Source organism: Telopea speciosissima, chromosome 6 (assembly GCF_018873765.1).
Source record: "Telopea speciosissima isolate NSW1024214 ecotype Mountain lineage chromosome 6, Tspe_v1, whole genome shotgun sequence".
NCBI lineage: Eukaryota > Viridiplantae > Streptophyta > Magnoliopsida > Proteales > Proteaceae > Telopea > Telopea speciosissima.
Genome location: NC_057921.1, coordinates 65590443 through 65614071, shown reverse-complemented (window position 1 = coordinate 65614071; position 23629 = coordinate 65590443). Strand labels below are relative to the sequence as shown.

General features: G+C 38.1%; 2 protein-coding genes across 7 annotated transcripts; both read right to left on the bottom strand.

Moving 5' to 3' along the window:
- Positions 1–4422: 4422 nt before the first annotated feature.
- On the bottom strand, positions 4423–14476 carry LOC122663596 (DUF21 domain-containing protein At2g14520-like). 6 transcript variants are annotated; one of them, XM_043859190.1, is made up of 14 exons: positions 14049–14476; positions 13873–13949; positions 13693–13776; positions 13471–13584; positions 12679–12765; positions 12336–12475; positions 12168–12255; positions 10798–10871; positions 8547–8731; positions 8122–8381; positions 7184–7230; positions 7065–7106; positions 6845–6949; positions 4423–4737 (listed from the first exon to the last, which is right to left on the bottom strand). In XM_043859190.1, exons 1-14 carry the CDS (start codon positions 14227–14229, stop codon positions 4473–4475), a joined length of 1749 nt encoding a protein of 582 aa, XP_043715125.1. In that variant the 5' UTR covers positions 14230–14476; the 3' UTR covers positions 4423–4472. The 6 variants fall into 6 exon arrangements, with proteins under 6 accessions (XP_043715125.1, XP_043715126.1, XP_043715127.1 ...); XM_043859191.1 differs by having other exon boundaries at positions 4423–4734; XM_043859192.1 differs by lacking the exon at positions 7065–7106.
- A 4717-nt stretch (positions 14477–19193) lies between these two features.
- Positions 19194–22841, bottom strand: LOC122665639 (2-C-methyl-D-erythritol 2,4-cyclodiphosphate synthase, chloroplastic-like). Its single transcript, XM_043861790.1, has 3 exons — positions 22442–22841; positions 22197–22327; positions 19194–19641 (listed from the first exon to the last, which is right to left on the bottom strand). The coding sequence occupies exons 1-3, from the start codon at positions 22806–22808 to the stop codon at positions 19408–19410; spliced, it is 732 nt and encodes a 243-aa protein (XP_043717725.1). The 5' UTR covers positions 22809–22841; the 3' UTR covers positions 19194–19407.
- Between the last annotated feature and the right edge of the window lie 788 nt (positions 22842–23629).

Here is a 23629-nt window from a genome sequence, read left to right as displayed (position 1 = left end):
TTTAAGTTGACAATTTGACATGGCGGCAACAATTCTGTTTGACCAATCTCATATATGGTCCTAGCCAACTTTAGTTCCCCCATTTGATTTGATAACCAAACCACCAAGGTGGATCATCATTTTGTTTTAAAAATAATTATGGCTTTTCTTTTTTTAATTATATTATGTTTTTGAACACATTGAAGTTGCAATTCAAGGCTACGACTTAGACGAATTAGTATATTTTTTTAAAATAAAACACCGGCTTGGAAGATGCCTCGTTGTATGAAACATTATTGAAAGGATATTTTAATTTTCATGTAATCATACAGGTTACATGGAGTTGTCACCATTTGATATGATATCATATAAGACAAAGGTTTTGATATCATTATACAATACATAAGATTTTTATACTACGGTTTTGTCTTCTACGAGATAAAGAAGGTTGTACTCTATTGTACGGAGGAGGGCAATTTTAACATGGTCACAATCTTAATATAATTAACCTTAGTTATCTAAAGCAAAAAACCAAGTATTGACTCGAGCAAATCATCCCGAGTTGAGTTAAATTTTTTTTTTGTCAAATGTTATAGAATAACAAGATCGAATCATCCTGAATTGCTTGTGACTTTGTAGTTTTACATCAAAGTCACCAAAACTCACCGAGTTTGATCATTTCCCCTCCCCGTCAGACAATGGTCATGGTCTATAACCAATTGTATGTATTGTAACTCTTGTCTTTCCCCTTGATTGAATAACGAAAATTCATAGATTTATGATTCTCAGGATTTTTTTAATCATTTATAAACACATGATTAGCCAAGACTAAGATTGACTCGCCCAAGTCATCAGTTTTGTCGAGGACAAGTCGTGTCAGAAAACCTGATTTTCCAACAATGATATATAGAGAAAAAGATTCCACTTTTACTCGAGTAATATTTCATTAAACTTGCATTACTCAAATAAAAGAATATACCATACACGTCCACATCCCAAAAGGTACATTATTAGGTGACACCTAATATTTAATACCCCACCCCCACGGGGGGATTAATCTCTCATGCACTAATCATGAACCTAACTAGCCTATTAATACACAATTTTTTTGAAGTTCTCTCTTTTTAATCACCATTAATTAAAAGCACCCGAATTAAACAATGGAGATTAAGGAGAAGGGGGGGTTCCACCCAGGTAGAATGTTCGGACAAGGGTAGGATGGTCATTGTGCCCCCAACCCCCTTTTTAGGGGCACTGGGGAATTGAAGGAGATAAAGATCCCAATATATTCTAAAAATCTATACATTTAATTACATTTTTAAAAACCCCTCTAAAACAAATTTTTCCACCTCTCCTATGAAAGGAACCTGTGCACCTGACCGGGCATGGAACCTGAGAAGAGAACGATCCCTCTAAAACTCACCCTTTAGCAGCGGTTTTTTGCTACCGCTTCTAATTATTATTTTTGATACTTTAAAGTCTCTCTCCACTTAATAGTTAGAGAACTTTTCTTGTGATAGATGTCTACAAGGAAGAGTTGACTCGGCTACATTTACATTGCCTTAATCTAATTCACTTTTTACTTCCACACTCTGCCACAATAAACTACCTCAACATTTCATGGGCCTGATGAACCTAATTTGGAGTGTATTTTTCCAACCTCAATCCTTGAAACCATGGATACTTGGGTTAGTGGGTTATTTCATAAATTTACTCTTTTTGTTTTGTTTTGTTTTTTTTGGGGTAAAACAAAAATTGCCTCTTTGTTATTACCAAGGGACACCATATAGATGCTTGTGTGTGTGTGTGTGTGTGTGTCTCTACACTTCCGGACTTTTCCACACTACAAGGAAACCAAGATACGTTCGTTCAATCAAATGCACAGCATGGAATGACGAAATGAGAGAGAGAGAGAAGACGACGCATGGACTGACGAAATGAGAGAGAGATTAAAGGGGCACGAGGGTGGACTTCACATTAGAAGAAGTGTTGCAGAGACACAGAGAGAGAGAGAGAGAGAGAGAGAGAGAGAGAGAGAGAGAAGATTTGGTGATACACGTGAGAAGACGATTCTAAGCCACGAAATACACCCAAGTATTTATTTGGGTGGGTTTAAAGGTCCTAAATTGGTCCAAATAAAACTGAACCCAGAACCGCCGAGAGCCCATAGGCAGGTGGAGATAAGGTGGGAAGGTCGGAGAGTCAAACACCAGACGTCCAATGTCTTAGGATCAGACAATAGCTAGCAGCCCCCCATTGCGCTACAAGTTCATTCCCATACCGCATTCTAATTGGATAGTTGTTTGTATTCACTCTCACATGATGTGAGAGAATAGGATCCACGGGGATGTGAAAGAGCATGCATAAAATTCTGCACACTAATGTCGTGGCAATTTTTTCTCTAAAAAGAAAGTCAAAACAAAGAACATATTAAGTCATCAGTCAATTCACAATTTTACATCATGTTTCTCATTAGGACTACTAAGTATGTCTTATCTTAATCGATCATACAATAATAAAAGAGCTACATGCTCTATCAAACAGTACATTTGTCTCTCATGCATTCTTGGTTGTGTCTGATTGGAAAGGGGGGGGGGGGAGAATAGGGTACGTGAACTAGGATCATTAGAGCTCTTTCACCTCTTTAGCTTGTTGCGTAAGCAAGGGTTTGAAATAAGTGGGAGAGGATCTACCCCCACCATCCGCATGTATTGACATTTCCCACAAGAAGTTAGTGGATGTACAAAAGAAGTATCTCACGATTCGTATACAAAAGGACCCACATGATCAAAAAGAAGAAAGAATATCAAAGAACGTGTACTACCAGCAGTGTTTACATCATTTTCCCTTAAAATATTTGAAGTAGTTGATAAGGCAGTTTCAACTCTTAAATGAAGAGGGGGTCGACCAAAGGGGGCCGCTGGCTGCTCTCTCTGATCATGATAATAGGGTGGAGGAGGGATCATTAGAGCCCTTTCATTTGTTTAGGTTGTTGCATAAGCAAGGGTCTAAAATAAGGAGGAGGGATCTACCCGCCATCCGCATGAATTGACTCTTTCATGTCAAGCCAATGGACTCACAGGAAAAAATGCCTCATACTTCGAATACAAGAAAGACCCAAATAATTAAGGAGGAGAGACAATATCGGAGAGTATCGGGGAAAGGAGACTAGTTTACATCATTTTCCCTGTAAGAGTCTTAACTCTAAAATGAAGGAGGGGTGGACCATATAGGGCTGCTGGCTGCTCTATTGTCTCACAGTATGACCTTTTTGGATGGTCAGCAAGAAATTTTTTGAGGTGTCCGATTGGACCCGATTGTATAGTTGTCTCCCATTTCTTGGGTTCGATAGCTTTTCAAACTTTTTCCAGGATGAAAGTCAAACATTGACATTCTACCACTGTTGACCATTCAAACTTCAACAATATTTCCACAAATGGTGACAGAAAAACTACTGCTCTTGCAACCGTGCAAGAAAACCAGACTCATATAGCTGGAGAGCATCAAATATGTTGATTAAAGAAAGGAAACAAGTCCTGTTTATGATAAAAATGGAATGCCATTGTGAAGCTTCTGATCTGTAATTTGATCCATCACCCCTTGTTTGAACAATTGGCGTTGATCAATGTGCTTCTTATTTTGTTTTCTTTTAACAGTTAAATATTAACTTTGTCTGTGGATCATTGCCAATGGTTTTTTCAAAATCAGTCAAAAGTAGTTAGCTGGTTGTGCTCATAAACCAAAAGTTTCAAAATTTTGGACTAGTGGGTGAATGCCTGAACATAGCTTTACCTCATGAGATAGGTCAAGTTATATTGAGTTTCCTTCTTTCTTGAAGAGATTAACAAACAAGGGAAAAATTGAAGAACAAACCAAACTGGGTAGGATTTTGGTTGGCTGTTCTCATTTCTCACCCCTGCTTTCAATTGGGTGGTGTTCAGGTTGAAGGGTTTCTCCATTAGCAAGCAACCTGACCTATTGCCACCTCGGCACCTCTAGATATCACCATGACTGCTGATGGTGCACATCCCATGTGTCGGCTGAGCACCCAAAAAGAATTTTGGTTCCTTTGCAGACAACCTCTATGATACTGTATACCTGGAGCACATATGCAATTGTCAAATGCTCACCTGATTGAATAATAATCCAATAATTTAACGAACCAATCAAGTGTGGAAATTTGGGATTCGATCTATTTAAAATAGATATAAACCAAAAAAAACCTTCTTACAAATGCTTGCATGTAAATATTGGATTTGAATGATATCTATGAGCTTCAGGTGGCCACCATTCATGTTATGGGGGGCCACTTGAAATTTCTAACCAATCTATGTGGTGGCTAGGAGAACAGTATGGGGTGGGAAGGACCAATTTTCCCCACAAGGTTACCAAATCTCTCAAAGATAACTAGGTAATTGCAAAGACACGATGGGCAAACAGATAAAAGGAAAAGAAGGGCTCGAACAACTTTCTTTTCTGATGATCTTTTGGATTTACATTTTAATAGTGTTTGGGAGCTGCACTTGTGTAACATGAAACAATACAATAAATAACAGCGGACCATGGTAGTTTACAAACACTAATCCAAATGATTTGGCTAATTTAGGTGCAAACTCGCCTGATACTGATAAAAACTCAGCATTCATGTCCAAGAAAGTTATTAGAAAATATATGCATTGCACTATCCTGTCAAAGAATTGGAGCCCCCTATACATTATCAAACTTTCGTAACTTCTCATATGGTTTTCTTGAGACCTGCTAAGAAACAAGCAGAGTAGAAAAGATTCATGGGACTTAATAATTAATATGAACAATAATGTGTGGATTAAAAGATTCCAAAAGTTCAAGTTCACATAATTTCATTTGAAATTCAAGAATGCTTTCTGAATGCTATATCAAGATTTGAAACAATGTTCCAAAACAAATTCATCATTCATTAACACGTCGTAATTACCAATAAATAATATATATTATCTTAACAAATAAAAATGAATTTCTTTTGAAACAAGGTTCCAAAAGAAATTCAGCATTCATTGTTCAATTCAAAATTTTAGTTTTGACCATAATAGTTGGCTGGATCAGAGCAAGGTAGTTGGGTTGGCATCAACCAGCATCATGGTTCAAAGGTGGGGCCGAGTATGGGAGATAAACCAAAAAATTTTAATTTAAGGTATAGATTAGTGGTCCTGGTTGCATGGATTTAGCGCACAGTATCAGATCGAGTATCAGCCATCCCAGAAACCAATACAGATTGGCATGGATCGGCCCACATCAGATGGCTTTGCCCCCGGTTTTTCATAGAAATCGCATTTTTCGACTGTTGTACCCCTAGTCTGTACCATTCCACCGATACGGGATCGGCCAGGTATCGGGATCAGTGTCAGCCAATCCGATCCTGATTCCTAAAACCATGCCTGGTTGGCCTCTTTGGCTGGAGAATCATCCAAGGTTACAGTTTATCAAAGTAACCACATTTCCAAGTTGGCCCATCCAGTCCTAGTTGAAGATATCAGAAAAAATCATGTCAGAATGTAGCATATTTACTCTTTCTTTATTTCATATTTATATATTTATTTATATTCTGGCAAGGTGGGGGAGGGTGATTGGAGGTATGATAGGAAAGCTGGTTTGGGGGTGAGTTCTTAGGGAACACATTGTATGAGGTTGACATATAAATGTTGTAAGGCCATGATTTCTAAGATGTTGTATGGCTTGGAAAATCAAGATAAAATATTAAAAAGGGGTGTACCCCGTACCCAGCGCACGAGGCTCCTGCCACTGCGGGGTCTGGGGAGGGTATAATGTGCGCAGCCTTACCCCTGCTTTCGGAGAGAGGCTGTTTCCAGACTCAAACCTATAACCACTTGGTCATAATGGAGCAACCTTACCGTTGCACCAAGACCCGCCCTCTAAATAAAGTCCTTAAATATAAAGGGGCAGAAAATGAGGAACCCAACTTTATATTCCAGTTTGAATCACTTACGACTCATCAACTCTTATCATACTTAACTGGAACTTTTGCTCTCATCACACCCTGTTCCTCCCAGAGAAACTTCAAGGCCAAATGTTCTTGATACCCATTTTTCCCTTAAGAGATCAACCCATGCTTAATCTTACAGTTTCTAAGATACTTTCTCACTGAATTTCAATCTCCAAACAATTTAAGACGAGAGTAAGATACTTCCTTTGATTGCAGCAAAGGCATTTAAGTTTGTTAGAATTCGTCCATTTTTATGTGAACATCACATTATTTCTAATGGTAATACCAAAAATTTAATTTTCTTGTGAGAAAATTAAATAAAATCACGTAAACCAGTAGCAGGATTGTTCAAAAGAAAAAAGGTTAACCATTGGCTATAATGTCTCTTTTCTTCTTTATTTTTTGTTTTCCTTTTTTCTGGTACAATGGTAGGAATATACTTTTCTTTTCTACATGTTTGTTCAATTCAAGAATGCATATTTGCTGTAGTGATTGGACCCCAGTAAGGGTAGGTTTAACTTGAATATGCAACCAGTGTAGCATATCAACCAAATAAGCCAAAAGCTCAAGCCCCAGAAACATTAATTTTCTTTCGTTTTATGAAAATTTCATATAAATCAATAATTTCTTGAAGGAATACTTTCCAAAAGACATGTTTTATTGAAAATTAATTGCCAGTAAGTTTCAAGATTGGAGTTGCAACAATTCATATTGTGCAATAGAAAACAAAATGGAGAAATATATATATATATATATATATATATATATATATATATTTATTTTTTTTGGGGGGGGGGAGGAAATAGCACTTACAAATTGCATGGATCATAACAAATTCGGTTTTCAATAAATAGGAAAATAAGAAGTTTATATTTGTAAACTCACTTGATGTGAGGCTGGTGACTTTTGTCCGAGGCTTGTAAGTTTTGCTGGAGAATTCGGTGAACATTTTCCAGGAGAGCTAGATAGAGTTGGCAATGGTCCAGGTGCCTGAAAATATCGGGAAACAGGTGAACGCAGTATAGAAGTATGATGATACGGAGAAAGTGGAGAAGCCACTGGAGTTCTCCATGGATGATGAGAAACAGATGCTGTTCCGGGAGACCTTGGTGATGATCTTCTTGGGGGTAGCATATTTATTCTTATCCTGAAACAAAGAAGGGTATGAAATCAGTAATAGCTATATGATGCAGTTTTAACCGCATCAATGTTCCAATTGCTTACTTGTCGTGTACCTCAACAAACCCATCAGTTTCATCAAGTATTTCTTCCTTCAGAAACAGAACAAAAATATCAGTTCATCAATGAGAAAAACAAGTCCTTTGCATGTGCATGCCATATTTTACTATAAATTTCAGATTTATCTGTAACATGAGATTTTTTTATCAATTAGGCAGATTTAGACTTCTTACTCTCCTGAATGATATAATACTCAATTGTCATAGGCCAAATGTTCTCTGTGCCAGGGGCACAGGATGCACCCAGACACATGGGGGGTGGGCGAAATGACCGCTCCATGTGTCTGGGTGCAGCCTGTGTTCCCAGGCAGAGAACAATTGCCCTTGTTATTATTATGTATCAAGAACCTAAAAGATCAGGTTCCTCAACACCAAATCTTTAGGCTGTGTTTGGGAACAAGACGGAAAGCAATCCTTTTACTTCAACTCTGTGTATAGAGGTGGGGTGGTGGGGAAGAGGTCCTATTAGGACTTCATAAATGACTTCAGTTCTAATTTGCATCCTGGTAATGGCTCTATCTTACATGATTTTCAGCGCTCGAATGCTATAGAAAATACAAATGAAATGATTTTGGTTCACATGTTTTCCAAATACAGCCTTCGGAATAGCACTGGAATTAACAGAATAGAAGCCAGTAGATTCTAGAGATTCATTCTGTTAGATTCTAGAGATTCATTCTGTCTTTTGAATGCATTCAGCATCAGATCATTAGATCAAACTCACTATGAGTTCTTGAACTTTTCACTTTGGTAAGTGTAATACTGAATGGAAAAGGAAAAACAAAATTATGCATTATTTCAGCTACTTATGCCATGATCTCATGCAAATCACAATTAAATGAGATAAATCCACTGCTCAATGGATGAACCAAATGCCATTGCAAGAGCTCTAGAAATTTTCCACCACTTAAAAACATTTATCACCTGTAGTAATTCCTCAATAACATCCTCCATTGTTATGATACCAATGACTTCATCCTCCGATGCATAGCTAGGAAGATCTGAATCTACATTGAGAATACTTTCACCACTATGCTCCCTTTTCCTCAATTGTTTGTACTTTTCTTCTTGCCCCGTGATACTTATTAGTGTAGGGCTCCAAGTGTTGGTGACATCAGAACCCAAAGGGGATGCCTGTGCAGCAGGATTCAGCTGCTTGTCTAGATTTGAATGGGAATCATTTCCTGCATAAGGGAAGAATTGAATTTGAATCTTTTTAATGACCTAACTCTTGTAAAGAGATTCAAGCATTACAAGAAAGAGTGCTTAGTCGGACTTGATTGACAGTGTCACTGTGTACAGCAATTATGGCCTACAATATTACTACATTAAGGATTCAAAATTTCTACCTTTTTCCTCCACTTCTATTTGATTTTTATTTGGTTTCATCTTTTTCTCTAACATCCCAGGCTTGCCTCTTGCATTTTCCACAGTTAACTTAGCTTCATTCTGGTCCTTTACAACAACAGCCATATGGCTATGACCCTTCTGGAATTCATTCAGTATCTCATAAAGTGGCATATTTTCAAGGACCCTGTTACGGAACAATGCAAGGTTATGCCATAGAACCACAAACAGAGAATCACAATGAAGGTATCAAACATGAAAAAACCAAATGAATAAAATGTTTTCACCATCATCATAATCATCACAGTTCATCAAAATGCAGATAATGCTACTAAAGCTAATTACGATGTAGAAAATTAGGTTGCACTTGAATACACATATGATGATCATTCCTAAGAGGAATAATGCAAGATTAAGCTTAAAACAAGAAAAAATAGGGTGTTTAACGGAAATGTATGAATGCTACTTAGAAATAGTAGTAGGGACAACAAAACCTTGAAAGATTATCTGAATATATATATATATGTAAAACTTGACACCCAAAGCATCATATCAACCAATCAACTGTTGGGAAAATGAGTTTTTACTTCCCCTCCCCCCCCCCCCCAATTGAATTGGATTCATGATGCCTAAAGACATGGTTCTATTAGAATCATGGGTGGCGTTGACATGATTTCATGACCTTACCAAAACCCATATATAAACCCTGTTGAAAATCCACCTAAGTGGATATGGATTGTAAAACACACACTACTTATTTATGGATCAAATCTGCTTCCATCCTGATTTGAATCGATTGCAATCCAACCTTCTGTGCATCTGCATGCATGACTAGTATATTTTAATCATTAATTGGTCAAATTCATAACTTCAGACCCTGTGAAGTGTTTTATCTTCCGTCTCTCTCTCTCTCTCTCTCTCTCTCTCTAGGACCCAATAAAATGATTTCTCTCCATTTTTTGATTCATTTCTGCCTTGTGCAAGAACCAATATGGATGGTTGTTCTCTGTATTTCACTCATGAAGTTCTGTGAATCACGTTTCTACTTATTCCAACTACACATACAACAGAGATTATTTTTGTGGATATCATCACACATACAGGATTCTATAGTGTAATGAAGTGGGGTCTCATGGGAATCATGGTATGCGGACTGTGGTGGGTACTGTATAATCTGATCACTTGTTTCACATCCTATCATTAGATGGGGTAATTATATGGGTTCCTTACATCGAAATTTCTGTAGTTGATCTGATCTCATATCAATTAAGGTGAAAACACTGAATTCAATCACTTTTGTCCGTGAGTTTCTGTTGGCACATGGTTGATGTACTTGGTCAATTTAAATTTATGTACAGAAGAGATGGCTAGTTCAAGTGAGACAAAGGTTTTGTTGTCGACTACATCTGATATTGATTGTATCTGAATTACAAGTCACAGAGGGATTATTGCTTTGCAAAGTTGAGCATGTATTTTCAAATTAATGACCTTGGCCACTCAAGGTGCAGCCTGAGAGTTGAAGTGGCTTGTTTAAAGAGTGTTTTGATGCGACTGATCTGTTGGAAAAAACTAGCATGTTATGGACTAAGCCTGTCGATACCCAGATGGATCCTAATGTAAAGTTTGATGATCAAAAAGGTGAGAGAAGGTAGTGGTTGATTGGTTGGGAAGCTAATTTATTTAATTGTGATATGGCAAATTATCACTTCTGCTGCATAGTTAGCCACTCAACGCATTCTCAATGACAGTCACAGGGGAGTGTAGAGTGCCATAATTTATGGATATGAAGAGATCTCCAGGTGAAAATGCATTTAATCATTTTGTTGTTTTACTAAATTTTCACGACTCAAACCATCATTATTGTTCTATTTGTATACATTTACAGCTGTACAGAAATCAATGGTTAACTATTTAGAATAGTTGTTTAGCTTAGGGTAGTTGATTGTTGGAAGTTCAAAACCTCCTTCCCTTACTTTAGTTTCAGTTAAAGATAGGATTTGTTGTTATGTCACCTCCATTTATAACCCTGATTACAGAGCTTTACAAGCAAAAATGTATTTCGTAATCTAAATAGCTTTATATTAGGGATATATACCCATATTAAAAGAATATATTAAGCAAAAAAATATTGGGATAAGGCTGTGTTGTTGGTGTTGTTGATATTAAGCAAAAAAAGAAAATCTACAGGCCATAACCGTTTAATAAGAGCCACAATGTTTAACCAATAAGAATTTTAACAGAGAAATTCCATACCTTGGGATTTTCCTTATAGTTACATTTCTAACGATGGTTTCATCTTCAGGGCGGCAGGTGATCAAATTTTTAACCTAAAACCAAAAGAACTGACAAGGTTATGTTACGTAAAATATTTTCACATGGAACGAGAATGTAAAATAAGATGAAAGCCATAACTTTGAAGTCATTGTACTCAGATGTTAGAGGAAATAAGGACTGGCATATAAAATTTATGATATCAACTAAACCCAATTTTAATGAGAAAGTATGTAGTATCATATGTTTAGAAACAAAGCATAATGAATAAGCAGTCAGGAATATTAACAGCTTACAACATAATAGTTACTATAGTCATAAGCCTTTAATGAGACATTTTTTAAATTTCTATCAAAAAGTTAAACCCTGTGCACCCAAGAAATCCAACAAGGATTACTCACAAAAATATATTAAGAGTTGAAATAACTCAAACAATAAAATAAAAAAATATATTTATTACAGAATTGAAAACAACTATCTCTAACATGCTAGCAAAATAAAGTGCTGCAACAGAGTATCTCTAGACAAGCGGTTAATGCTAGAGTTGTAATTTCATTGGTTATAGACCTGTCAGAGCTTTCCCGGTGCTCTTCTCAGATGGAATTTCCTTTCACAAGGTAAAAGGTTGCATGCCCTTTTCCCTTTTTATTTATGCCCCTCTTTCTCTTCTTGTGTTTGCAGGTGGGTGTGGTTTTATCCTCAACTTAAAACATGACAAATGACAGAATCACTACAATATATCAGATTCGCGGACCAATTTCAGAAAACTAGTAGAGCAGTAAGTTTTACTATGTGGAAGAATAGAGCAGTTGCAGAAGTGTACATAATACCTCTAACTATAGTTGACTTTGAGTAAAGTCTTTATTCTTTATTTCTCTTTCCACTTCCTTTTCTTATTTTTGGTCCTTGCGGACACATTGGATACTAGTGAAAAACCTCATGGTTTCAATGTAGTGCATCAACCATATGACTTACAGACTTGAATTCATGATGGATACCATAGCAGCAATCATTTGATGAATCTATTACATTCACATCCAAGACGATATAAATATATGTTCCTCATAGCATGAACTAGATTGCATTCATGACCATGAATCCAAGTGGTAAATGATAACAGATAAGTGCCATTAAGGAATGAATGCACAAATATTAGGAGCAATTGAATCTTAGAGAAACATGAAAAATCAGACTATCAGAATGCAGAACAAATAAACAGAACCAAGTAAACACCCATGAACATGCCTTAAATTTGATAAAATTCTTGTAAATTCCAACTATGATGTCATATGATGACATGAACTTTTTTTGGAAGATTCAATAGCATGAGATAAAGAATCTGTAAAGCTTACCAAAATAAGGCCTATGATATTTGTTGACCTTCCAGAGTAGATAGGTACACGACTATGCCCTTTGGTCATTATTAAACCCAATGTATCCCTAAGAAAAAAAAACAGATTGTTGCTTCAAGTGAGGCACAAAGAAATAATGCTAAGTACTGAAATGAGAAATTCACATACATGTCAAGTTTAGAATTTATATCAAGGGAAAAAGTTTTCGATACGGGCGTCATTGCATCTTTAGCAGTCTTCTGTGTCAGATCTAAGGCTCCCGCAATAATCGTAGTTTCGTCATGGGTCAACTCTCCACCTTTCCCTGCCTAACAATGAATATGCAATCACTAAAATTGTGAAATCTTCAGTAAGATGTAATCATCTTTCATTTACTTATGCAAGATGCAATCAACACAATAATTTGTGTCAGAAATGGATATCTCAACTTTGCAACTCAGCCAATCATAACAACAATCATGTAAATGATGTTTAGAGGCAAAATAGTAAGGTATGGGTTTAAGGAGCAAACCTCATGCGCATGCAAATTGACCAATGATTTCAACTCTGCCCGTCTGAAAAGCACAAAGTGCCCCTTCCCTAGGATCCAATCCAATAACTGCCACAATGGAGATCTCAAACAGGTCATGAACAACAACCTACCAAAACCATTATAGTCTCTCCCTCCCTCTGTCCCCCATCTTTTGGAGGGGAAGCTGAATACATAAATATAACCAGTATGGAACAAAAATCTACATTCAGGTAAATTTGCACCTGTAGCATCTTCTGTCATGATCCTAGAAAGATCTCTAGGGAAGCTCCCATGGAGTCATGGTACAACATCACTTCTCCAATTTTTCAAAAGTATGTTTGCAGCTCTGTTAGTTTATCTATACATATAAGAAAATCCTATGGAGTCAAACCAAGAAGCAATGCATTCAATTTCCCAAGGCCAAAAAGTGCTTCTCAAGGCTATTGCAACATGTAGAAGAGGTGGTTAACAGCAACCAGTCTTTTCAACTTCCTCTTGTGTGCTTCCTTGAGACCACATAGTATTCCTTCGAGCCCATGGACTAAAATGGATGATGGAGCACAACCCCCAGCTATCGCAACCAGTGGGTTAACTCTATAGTCTCAGAAAGAACAGCCATATCCAGCTAATTCCCCCTTGGGAAGACCCATCTATATTAGACATCATAAGGCCATATCTGGGAGTTGCCATGCATTGGGTATTATAGCTAAGTAACAATAGCTTGCTGCTTACAATTAATTTCTACTGATAAACACAAGATTCCTTATCCTGGCACACAAACAAGCAAGTTACCTTACTGATGGGATAGGATATGGGGAAGACAACGAACATAAGCACTCGAACAAACCCAACCAGTTTTGCCCCAACACTCAATCCATATCGTGAACAAATAGCTTGAGGGATGATCTACAATTATATGGGGGGGGGGGGGGGAAGGAAAAATGATTGAATGGCATCAGTAAGATTGTGATTAAATTGATTTTAGATTCAGAAACCAAACACCCAAGATGTTACCTCTCCAAATGCAAGTATAAGGGTGACGGATATCAATATGGCACCCCAAGCTGGAAGAATAGCATCGAGGAAAATTGGCAATGCCTTAGAAGATACAAAAAATGTAAGTGTTAGTGTGTGTTACTACCTCCTATAATATAAAACTGCAAGGCAAGGACAAAATATGTAATAGCAGCTTACCTCCATTGCCAAGGCATTGCAAATGAGGAGTGTGCAGAGGAGTAGGTGTTGGTTCTTCACAACAGGTAGAATCTTAACTGCCAAGAAAGAAATCAAAATAAACAAAAAAAACAGAGGCATTAGGAGGAAGAAAGGAGTGAGTGACCTTAAACAATGAAATTGAATGAAAAGCTTACCAGCATTCTTGCGGTCTTGGGGCTGACCAGCATTGACGAGGACCTCGAGGTCGACTTTGCTGATGGACATGAGTCCAAGAGTGAGACCGGACATGAGACCAGCGAAGGTGACGAGGCCTGCACAGATGATGAGGTACACCCAGAACATGGGCTTGCAGCACGGCACGTCGTTGGCAGCCATGGCAATGAATTAAGTGGTTCAACCTCAGTTACTAAGAAGACAGAAGAAGAGAATATATATTCTCTAGGAATTGAAGACGTCAGACCTCCCCCGAGAGCGACCCAGAAGAGAAGGAGAGGGAGGGAAATCCGGGGTGGGTTGGGAACGGGTGACATTTTGATCCTCCTTTTTTTGGGTCTCACGTCACGGAGACTCAGCACTGTCACCCAAAACTATCAAATTCTTCTTGGAATTTATAGGGAAAGAGACAGTTTTTTTTTTTATTTTTATGGAAGAGGGAGAGACGGTCGATGGCTGATGAAGAACGGACAGAAGTAGTTAGAAATTTGAACCTGAAGCCTCGAAACATCCAATTCCCAACCCCCACATACACATACGCACACACGCAAGCGACTCCTACAGTCCCCACTTGTGAGTTGTGACATTCATTCTTCGCAGTTGAGACCTGAGAGAGAGAGTAAGAAGGTGCTCACTGCTCAGCTTTAGCTGGTTCAGTCATGGAAGCGGAATCAGTCGGAATCGGCTTTAATTGGTTCATCCATGGTTCAAGTAAGCGGATTCAGCCAGAATCAAACTGTCCCGAACGGCTGAACCCTAGAAATCCAGTATGAATCGGCTTTAGCTGGTTCAGCCTGGTTCAAGTAAACAGAATCAAATAGAATCGCCCTGAACCTTAGAAATCCAGTACAAATGGGCCAATTTGAATCAGTCAGAATCAGAATCGAGTCTAGTCGATTCTGATCCAATTCGACCAGAATAGGTGATCCGATTCTGATTCCTAGAACCATGGTTTCAGTTGGTGACCTCCGGTACTTAGAGTTCGAGTCCATCCTATCCTTCACCCTACTATCTAGTTTTCTTTTGGGCAAGCGATCGTTGTTTGATTGTGTAGCGCTTATACAAATGTGAGGGCCAATGAGAACGTTCGCAGGGGGATTTGCTTGAATGAGATAATTTATTTCAATGGGGGCTGAGCGATAATTTCAGATAGTCTTATATCTGGCACAAAAACCCCATGACCAATTAATTAGCGTTCTTTTTCCCATTTGTTTTGGAGAATACATAAGAACTACAATGCATGAATCAAACCCTGAGAACCTATGATCCACAAAATTGCAAACCCCCATTTGATAGGCTGCATGAGAGAAATAATGCCAACCATAGAATGACCTAGGGATTTAGTTTATGGTATCAGATTCGGTATCAATCATAGTCAATACTGATACGATACTGATACGTATAAGCCAATATTGGTCCAAATAAACCAAATTTTCCAAAAAAAAACACCCTATTGGCCAATACCATGATACATTGATATGTATATGGATCAACCAATCCGATACTGTTACCTAAAACCCTAGAATGACTTAAGCCACAGCCAAGGAAACCCTCTCCCAAACCTCACCCACCAATCTGAAATTACCATCAGAACGAAATTTACGAGCAACATAGCCAACCTCAAACCTTTACACAAAATTATATTAACTACAATTATATTTGAGTTCTTATCAGAATTTCCTTTGGCTTAATTTTTTATTGAGAGAGAGATTGGTTTGGTATGCTACCAGCCTACCAGCTTACGATAGATTAGTAGCATACACCAATGACAAGGCTGGACACAAGAAGGTAAGGGACAAAGACACATGCTGGACATCCCTGTGGCGTGTCCAGCCATTTCCCTTTTTTCTTTTGACAAATTAGTTGTCTGTGATGTAGTTGTCTCTTCTTCCTTTCTACCTAAATGAGCTTCTAAGAAGCTCCCTTTGGCATCTAAGGTTTTGGTTTTTTGGCTTTTTTCCACCTAAAAGAACTCCTAAGAAGGTCCCTTGGCATCCTTAGGTCTTTTGGGCATGTCAAATCCTAAAGTACTAGGTGTGGGAGTGTCTACCAAAAAAATATTGTGACACTCTTCTTTCCACATTCCACATGTATGTCATTTTGCTTACATAGAAAGATGTTAGAAATAATTTCACATCGTTAGTTATTAGTGTAGGGTTTTGGGTGTCTTCACATACTAAATGGGCATTCCACCTAAAAGTTAAAGCTGTTGGGTTAGAATCTGAGAGATAATGCATATCACAATCCATACACTTAAGTGCATACGTCTAGAATTCAATATCCTAAAGCCTCATTAGGTTAGCTTTCACTAGTAAAATAAAGTGAAATGAATGGAATAAAAGAAGAGAATATCAAAAAAAAAAAAATAATGCAAAATCAATACATTTGTGTTAAGAGAGAATCTCTTCAGCTATAGAATCTGACCCTTTGATTTGATCGGGGAAAGGTTTTTCAGATCTTTGTCAATAGATGTGGAAGTTAATGATTAAACTAACTATTCTAGGAGTCCAATCCTAATGTTAAATCAATGTGAATGAAGAGATTCTCTCTTCACCGTAAATGACAAAAAAAACACCTACATTTTAGGTTTGAAAATCAATTTCCAGTTGCCTAGATGAAATGCAAGTTTTTGTAAGTCCCACACTTTTTATTTTTTTTCTGTTGGTAATAATATTTGGGAGAGGGATCTAGATATTACCTACTTATATTGCTATCGTACACACCAAGCAAATAGCAGGAAGTGAAAGCTTATATTTAATGAAGAAAGAGAAAGGGGCTCCATTTATAATGAGGGGATTTTAATCCTCTCCAAATTCCCTAAACTGTGCAGTGCTGCATTCGGGGTGGAGATGTCGACATGTGGCAGCTAGAACATCCAACAGTTCGAACTCAATGACTTCTGTTTTTTTTTTTTTTTTTTTTCATGAGCTGCATCGTCAGATGTCCCAGTTGCCACGTGTCAACATCTCCACCCTGAACTGTCGCACTGCATAGTTTTAAGGAATTGGAGAGGATTATTTTCCATAATGAGGAGAGTGAGAGGGAACTACACTTTAACATTATGTATTTTCTTATTCCTAATGTTTTACCTAAAATGATTTTTTTTTTTTGTCCTTTATTAGATTGGAGAGGGTTCTCTAAACATGCAGTATAGAGGAGCCCACTAATGAGGTGCCATGGAACAATTTCGTACTTCAGACGATAGTGAGGTCATTTCATGTTAAGAGAAGAAAGAGAGAGAGAGAGAGAGAGAGAGAGAGGTGTTAACCTACTTTTCCCTTCTGGCTCAGAAAACCATTCCCTTTTATAATTTTTATAGGGGAGAAAGTTCTCTGTCCGAGAGTGCTGAGGGGAGTGTGGCCTATGTCAGCACTCCCATGAGTCTATCTCTCTCCTCCCCATTTGAAAAGACAACTCTGCCCCCTTGTTTTGAGGAGGAGAGAGATAGACACATGGGAATGCTGGCGTAGGCCACACTCCCGAACAGAAAACTACTTCCCCTTTTATAGAAACACAATTGAAGGCAGTTGATGTCTTTGAAACCCACATGCATGCCCAAGAAGTAGTTGAACATGCACAATACTTTAAACCAGCCAAACACCCCCCACCCCCTTCCCCAAAAAAAATAAAAAATTCCAGGCTAAGCATGCACTAATACACTCTTGTTTACGTGTAACTACCCAAACTATGCCAAAATCCTGACTTCAAAGCTTCACCATATAACAACTCACTTGGATGTTATATGCAAATCCTAGTGATTAGCAGATTCAGCCTCCATAAATTAATGGGTATTTTCCAAGAAGGAGGCGACAAAAAACAACAACTAATTAAGTGAGTAATACTTGGAGAGATCGATTTGGTTTAAGACAAAACACTTCAGGCAGTAACATTGGGAGTATTTGTTTTTACATTTCTAGTTAAATTATTAATTATGTCTATGTTTTAAATAATATGATCTCATTTTATTATCATTATATTATTATTAATTTTAAGGATGGGTCACCTGACACCTGTGATCAATCCTGGCCTCTTCCTTTTGTTGTTTCCCCATCAGCACATCATCTCTTTCATATACAATAAATTTTATAAGCACCGACATAGCTCACTGGCCACTACTGCATCACATACTATAAAATTGGATAGTCTTCTTTGTCTTGTTGGGGTATAGATAGTAATGTAAAAGTAAAAGTTTATCTATCTTACAATGTCACCATTTAATAATAATCTATTATTTTATATGATCCACATCGGATGGTAAAAAATCGACTTATAAGATGAAAGAGCCTAATATCATATCAAACCCCAATAAATCACTTATGAAATTGAACTCCCATATGACTAATGTGATATCATAACAAATCACTACGCTTCTGAACCATGTCAACATTGATCCACCCTAGATTAGATGGATCGCTCAACTCAGCGGCAAGTAACCCTTTTCTAACGGTTTCACTCTAACACCAGGTCGCCCCTAGCGTATGAGAGTTGGGATTAAACATTGGATAATCTGCTACACCACTTATCCGAAACTCTGGAGATATCACCCCTAAAAATATTCTTAAATTATATATTTGGAAAAGGCTGGGCACCCCACTCGGGTGCCCAGCATGTGGGATCTAACTCCTCTTTAGGGAGCCCAGTGTCGTCGAATGCCTCTCTAGGCTGAGGCATTCCCTGGGTATTGGGCTCCTTGGAGACAAGCCCGATGCCAACACGTGTCATCTTCTCTCCTTCTCTTTTGGAAAAAACTCCCTTGGGGCATGGCGGTCATTTTGCCCGCCCCTATGTCAGAGGCAGCATACCGCACACGCCCAGATAGGGTTCTCTTTCCCTAATTTTATATTGCATTTTCATATCAAAATTTCGTAGTTCCAGACTTCTAACTAGTAAACACCATCAAACAGATGGGTCTTACCGTCCTGTGCAGGAGTATTTTCCAGACCAAACGTCCAATAACACAACTGGAACTTCAGCTCTGCAACACATAATGTCAAAATTGACTGAGCAGTGCGCCACTGATAAAGACTCATTGCATCAGTTCTTGAGATTGTGGAACACTTCAGAAATAGTTCATGTGCAAGACTGCAAAGATATCTTTGGAACAAATGAACTGGATATTCTATACTATTATGTTTTTTTTTTGTGAAGACTTTTATATATTATAAATGAGTTACATACAATGATGACCATTGGCCCCATTACGCCAGTGACCACATAGTCTTTAATCCTCACCTGCGACGACAAAGCAAGTACATTTCTGCCAACAGTATATAAAAACAGGAAAGAAATTTAAATTCTCTCACTGGACAGTTTTGGAAGATGACACCCCCCCCCCCCCCTTCACTTTCTCATAAGAAGAACCACAGTATGAGCTGCAATGCTTCGGTTTTCTCCGAGGCTGTCCACCTTCTCATGAGTCTTAGCTTTGAGATTGACGACAGAAGGATCCACGCCGAGCAGCTCTGACAAGTTGGCCCTGATAGCCTCCTTGTGTGGGCTCAGTTTTGGTCTCTGCAGAATTAATGTTGCATCCAAGTTTCCCAGCTCATAACCTGATTCATTCATTAATCTCACCTGAATGGGAAACATCACATAGAATAAGTTAGACAAGGCTAATCACCTGGCATCAAAGAGCAATGCTACTGGCTACCTCCTCTTCGGTTATCAGGGAGCAAAATGAAGGAAATAGAAGCGCAAACTTAAGAAACTAAAAATCTTGCAACAGAAATTTTGAGTGTAACTTCGATGATGATGCAGTCAAAGACTGACTGAAGAGCATGGCAGCAGCAATCAGAAAACCCAAGCGGTAATGCTGACTACTTTTCCATGTCATTATGAATTCAATTTGTTGAAATATGTGTAACAGCAACTTGTATATAATGTTCTGAACTAGATAATGATTCAACCACATACTCAAATAGGTAGAAAGCACATTGCGTAGAAAAACAGAATTTACAAGTACAGCCAAGAGAAGGATAAGCCACAACCATAAAAAGGAGAGGAAAAAATTATAAAACTGCAACAAAGTAGTCATCCCGATACCCAAAAATTTGCCGTCTATCAACACCTGGCTTGCCTAGTTCAGTGTGATGGCATTAGCAAAGCCTTTGCTTCAAATGGAACAAGTCATTCATGGAGGAAGCCAAGACCTAGGCTTGCCTAAGAGGATGAAAGGACCTCCATGGGCTCCCCTCAGCCTAGAAATTTAGCCCAATGACATTGGGAGAATCACCATCCACAATCAACTTATCAAAATCCCTAGAGTGGGCCAGCCTAACACATAAAGGAGGAGATCGTCAGCTCAAAAATCAACCTCACCCACTAGAAGGTACCAAATAAGCAAATTTCAAGATAAACTCTCCTACAATAGAAGGTCCTGGCTCCAGTGATCCATGATAGTTCAGCTTCATAACATGCACTGAAAGGAAAGAACCATAAAGGGAGAAGATTCAGACCACAAGGAGGCAAGAAATGATAGTTGGCCACTCTCTAAGAACATAGTCAACTTAAATTGCTTTTAACAAGTCTGAAGTAGAACTGCAGGCCCATCCTCAGAGATATCCTAATCGATCAAAGCCCCAGCTTCCCAAGAGCAATCAGTAGAAACATCACCTCTCTGTCTCTCTCTCTCACAAACGAACAGTACACTCAAGAGTAATGCAGTCCAGACACCAAACAGACCCAGAAAATGATGTCAGACCGAGCCAATGAATCTTTTGTGGCATTATGTATCAATAAATACTTTTTCATTCATAACTAATCCAAAAAAAAAAAAACTTTTTCATAAATGAATGAATTTTGACACGTTCATAGTACCAAAGAAGAACTTTATGGCTAAAATTAGCAAATCCAACTGATCAATCTTAGAAGTGGGATTCATCCGCCTTTTCCCAATACTCTTCCTCTCTCATCCTATTTCTCCTCTTGTTCCTTCTACCCATGTCCTCCCCCCCCCTCTTCCCCCTTCAAATTATTTCTCGAAATTTAAGCATGTGTTCAAAAAGGAGGGGAGGGGGGGAAGTGTTATAAAAAAAAACGGTTGTAAATAATGCAAAGCATGTTGACAAAATGGCTTCAGCAAATTTCATCATCACACAGGAGACAATTTTACTGTTCATCAGTATCATTTCAATTTCAACAAACAAGCTATCCATAGTCTGCCAAGGCACTTATTATACCAACTTCTTTCCCACACTTTTTTTTTGGTGGCAGGGTGGGAGGACATGAAGCATGTTCTCAAGGGTTAAATAGCTCCATCATTATTGAACTTTCTGCACACATTGCTGGCCTGAAGTCAGGATGAAGACTAATGATTGCATTGAATTGGCAGCTAACAGAAAAATGCTAATGAGGCCCATCAGACACATCTTGACAAGCGGCCAGCAAAAACAACTATGACAATGCTTCATTGCCGATGATGAAGATGATGATATTAAGGGCAGACATAGGAAGAGGATTCGATATTGTATATTCTAGTTCCTACTTTGTATAATCTGGTGTCGCATGGTACCTCAACACTTCAGTTTGTGAATAGAATCCATTTTAGTGTAAAAGTAAGAATGCCATCCTCAAGGTAGAGAAAGTAGCAAGTGTGGCTGAAAATTATGCACAAGTTGGTCTGGGAATTATTTGGAAAAGGAATGGATGCTCCAAATTTCCAGAAGGAAGGTAGAGACTCCTTTTAGATTGGATTTGAATTAGTGATAAAATAATGGCTGCTAAATGATGTAGTCCTTTAGAAAGGCTTTGAAAATTCTTTATGCTGTGACAGCTTGTTGGTGATTCAATTGAGATTTTGCCTTTTATTATTGTGTATGAAGATGTTCCATCTGAAATTTCAGTATAGCGCATGAAGAACAAGAGAGTGGGCAAGCAGGAAACCGAAAATCTCATGGATATAATAATTAATTCACAGAGGATCTCATAATGGATATTTGAAATTTCAACCCGTTTGAGACAATCAAATAAGATTAACTTTGCCGATTATCTGTGAAAATGACATGGCTAAGCCCATACGAACAGGGACAGCATACCTAATTACCTAAATATTAAATAGCAACTAAGAAATGTATTATACCCCTTAAGGATCAAAGCTAAATCAGAAAATAGAAAAATGCAAATAAACTCACAGCTTCTTTTATGAACACAGAAGATGCTGCACCCTTCCATTTAGGGTCGTTATCAGGGAAGATCTGCCCGATATCCGGAAGCCCCAAGGCACCTAAAATTGCATCGACCACGCAGTGAAGCAACACATCACCTGCAACAACAACACAACAACAACACAACCAACGAAAAAATAATTCAACACCAAAATTCCCACAAATAAAAAGCCCTAATTAACCAAATTCTTCTACTGTAACCCTCAAATTACCATCGGAATGAGCTTCACAGCCTCTCTCATGGGGGATATTGATTCCGCCAATGATCAGTGGGTACCCAGGCTCCAGTCTATGGAGGTCGAAGCCATGTCCAACTCGGAAAGGAAGAATCTTAGAAGAATTTCTGGAAGTTGAATCTTTTTCGACTTCGATCGCAGCAGCGGTTGCGGATACAGTCAGAGGGCTTTTGATTGAAGAAAGAGGTCGAGGAAACGAGGAGACGAGACTGGTGTAAGAGCTGCGGTGATTGTCGTTGTTGAAGGGACGAAGAGACAATGATGGTGGTAAATGAAAACTTAGCCTATTCGTGGCGACTTTGCCCAGAACTATGGAGGCAGAGATAGAAGAGGCCGCTGCCATTGAAATTGAATTGAAGCTTCGGTCTTTGGACTGTCGGACTCGGACAAGATGGAGAGACACAGTGCCGTAATAAACTGATTTAGTGGAGTTTTGCCTACTAGAAAAAGTATAATAAACTTCCAACGTGTTTCATGAGCAGGGTTTTAAAATTGGGAATTGGTCACGGAAACGGTCAATGCCGATTCGAATCGGGTCTGAATTGGTAAAAAAAACTATAAAATAAATAGTTCCAAGAATATTCTAACAATTCTGGAGTTTTTTCTAGGAATCGATCGTATCGAATCACAAATATCGAGATTGGTATCAAGCCGCTTCTTGATCCGATTCACCGATTTTTGAAACCTGTTCGTAAAGAAAAGATTTGATCCATATTGGGTTCCACTGACGTTTTTAATTTAAATCGAAATATATAAACCAAATTATTATTCAATTCAAATTTAATTAGAAAAAGTAATGGATTTTTTTTATAGCTTTTGGAACGGAGAAACCATTCATGCTACATTCTTGAAAAAGTATTGAAATTTTTTTTTATAAACGATCATGTATGATGCATGACCTTGCACACAGCTGTTGAATGGAAATGAGGGAATACAACCATCCAATGGAGGTGAAGGGGTTACACCATAGATTCTTCTTATCTCCCATCCAATGATTGTATGCATGGCCATGCATACACAAAAACTTTTGCTAAAAGGGTGAGTATAAAACCGATTAAACCTAATAAACAGCTAAATCAACAATAAAATGAAAAAAACCAAACAAATCGATTAAACCTAATAATCGAACCATTAAACCAAATAAAATCGGTTATGTTGTTCAAA

Coding starts and splice junctions, on each gene's coding strand:
- LOC122663596 (XM_043859190.1), bottom strand. CDS start 14,229: ATGGCTGCCAACGACGTGCCGTGCTGCAAGCCCATGTTCTGGGTGTAC. Junction 12,256..12,335: donor ATAAATTCTAAACTTGACAT/GTATGTGAATTT, acceptor TTTTTTTCTTAG/GGATACATTGGGTTTAATAA. Junction 10,872..12,167: donor ATATCATAGGCCTTATTTTG/GTAAGCTTTACA, acceptor TTTTGGTTTTAG/GTTAAAAATTTGATCACCTG.
- LOC122665639 (XM_043861790.1), bottom strand. CDS start 22,808: ATGGCAGCGGCCTCTTCTATCTCTGCCTCCATAGTTCTGGGCAAAGTC. Junction 22,328..22,441: donor CTGTGAAGCTCATTCCGATG/GTAATTTGAGGG, acceptor TTGTTGTTGCAG/GTGATGTGTTGCTTCACTGC. Junction 19,642..22,196: donor CTGTGTTCATAAAAGAAGCT/GTGAGTTTATTT, acceptor TTTCCCATTCAG/GTGAGATTAATGAATGAATC.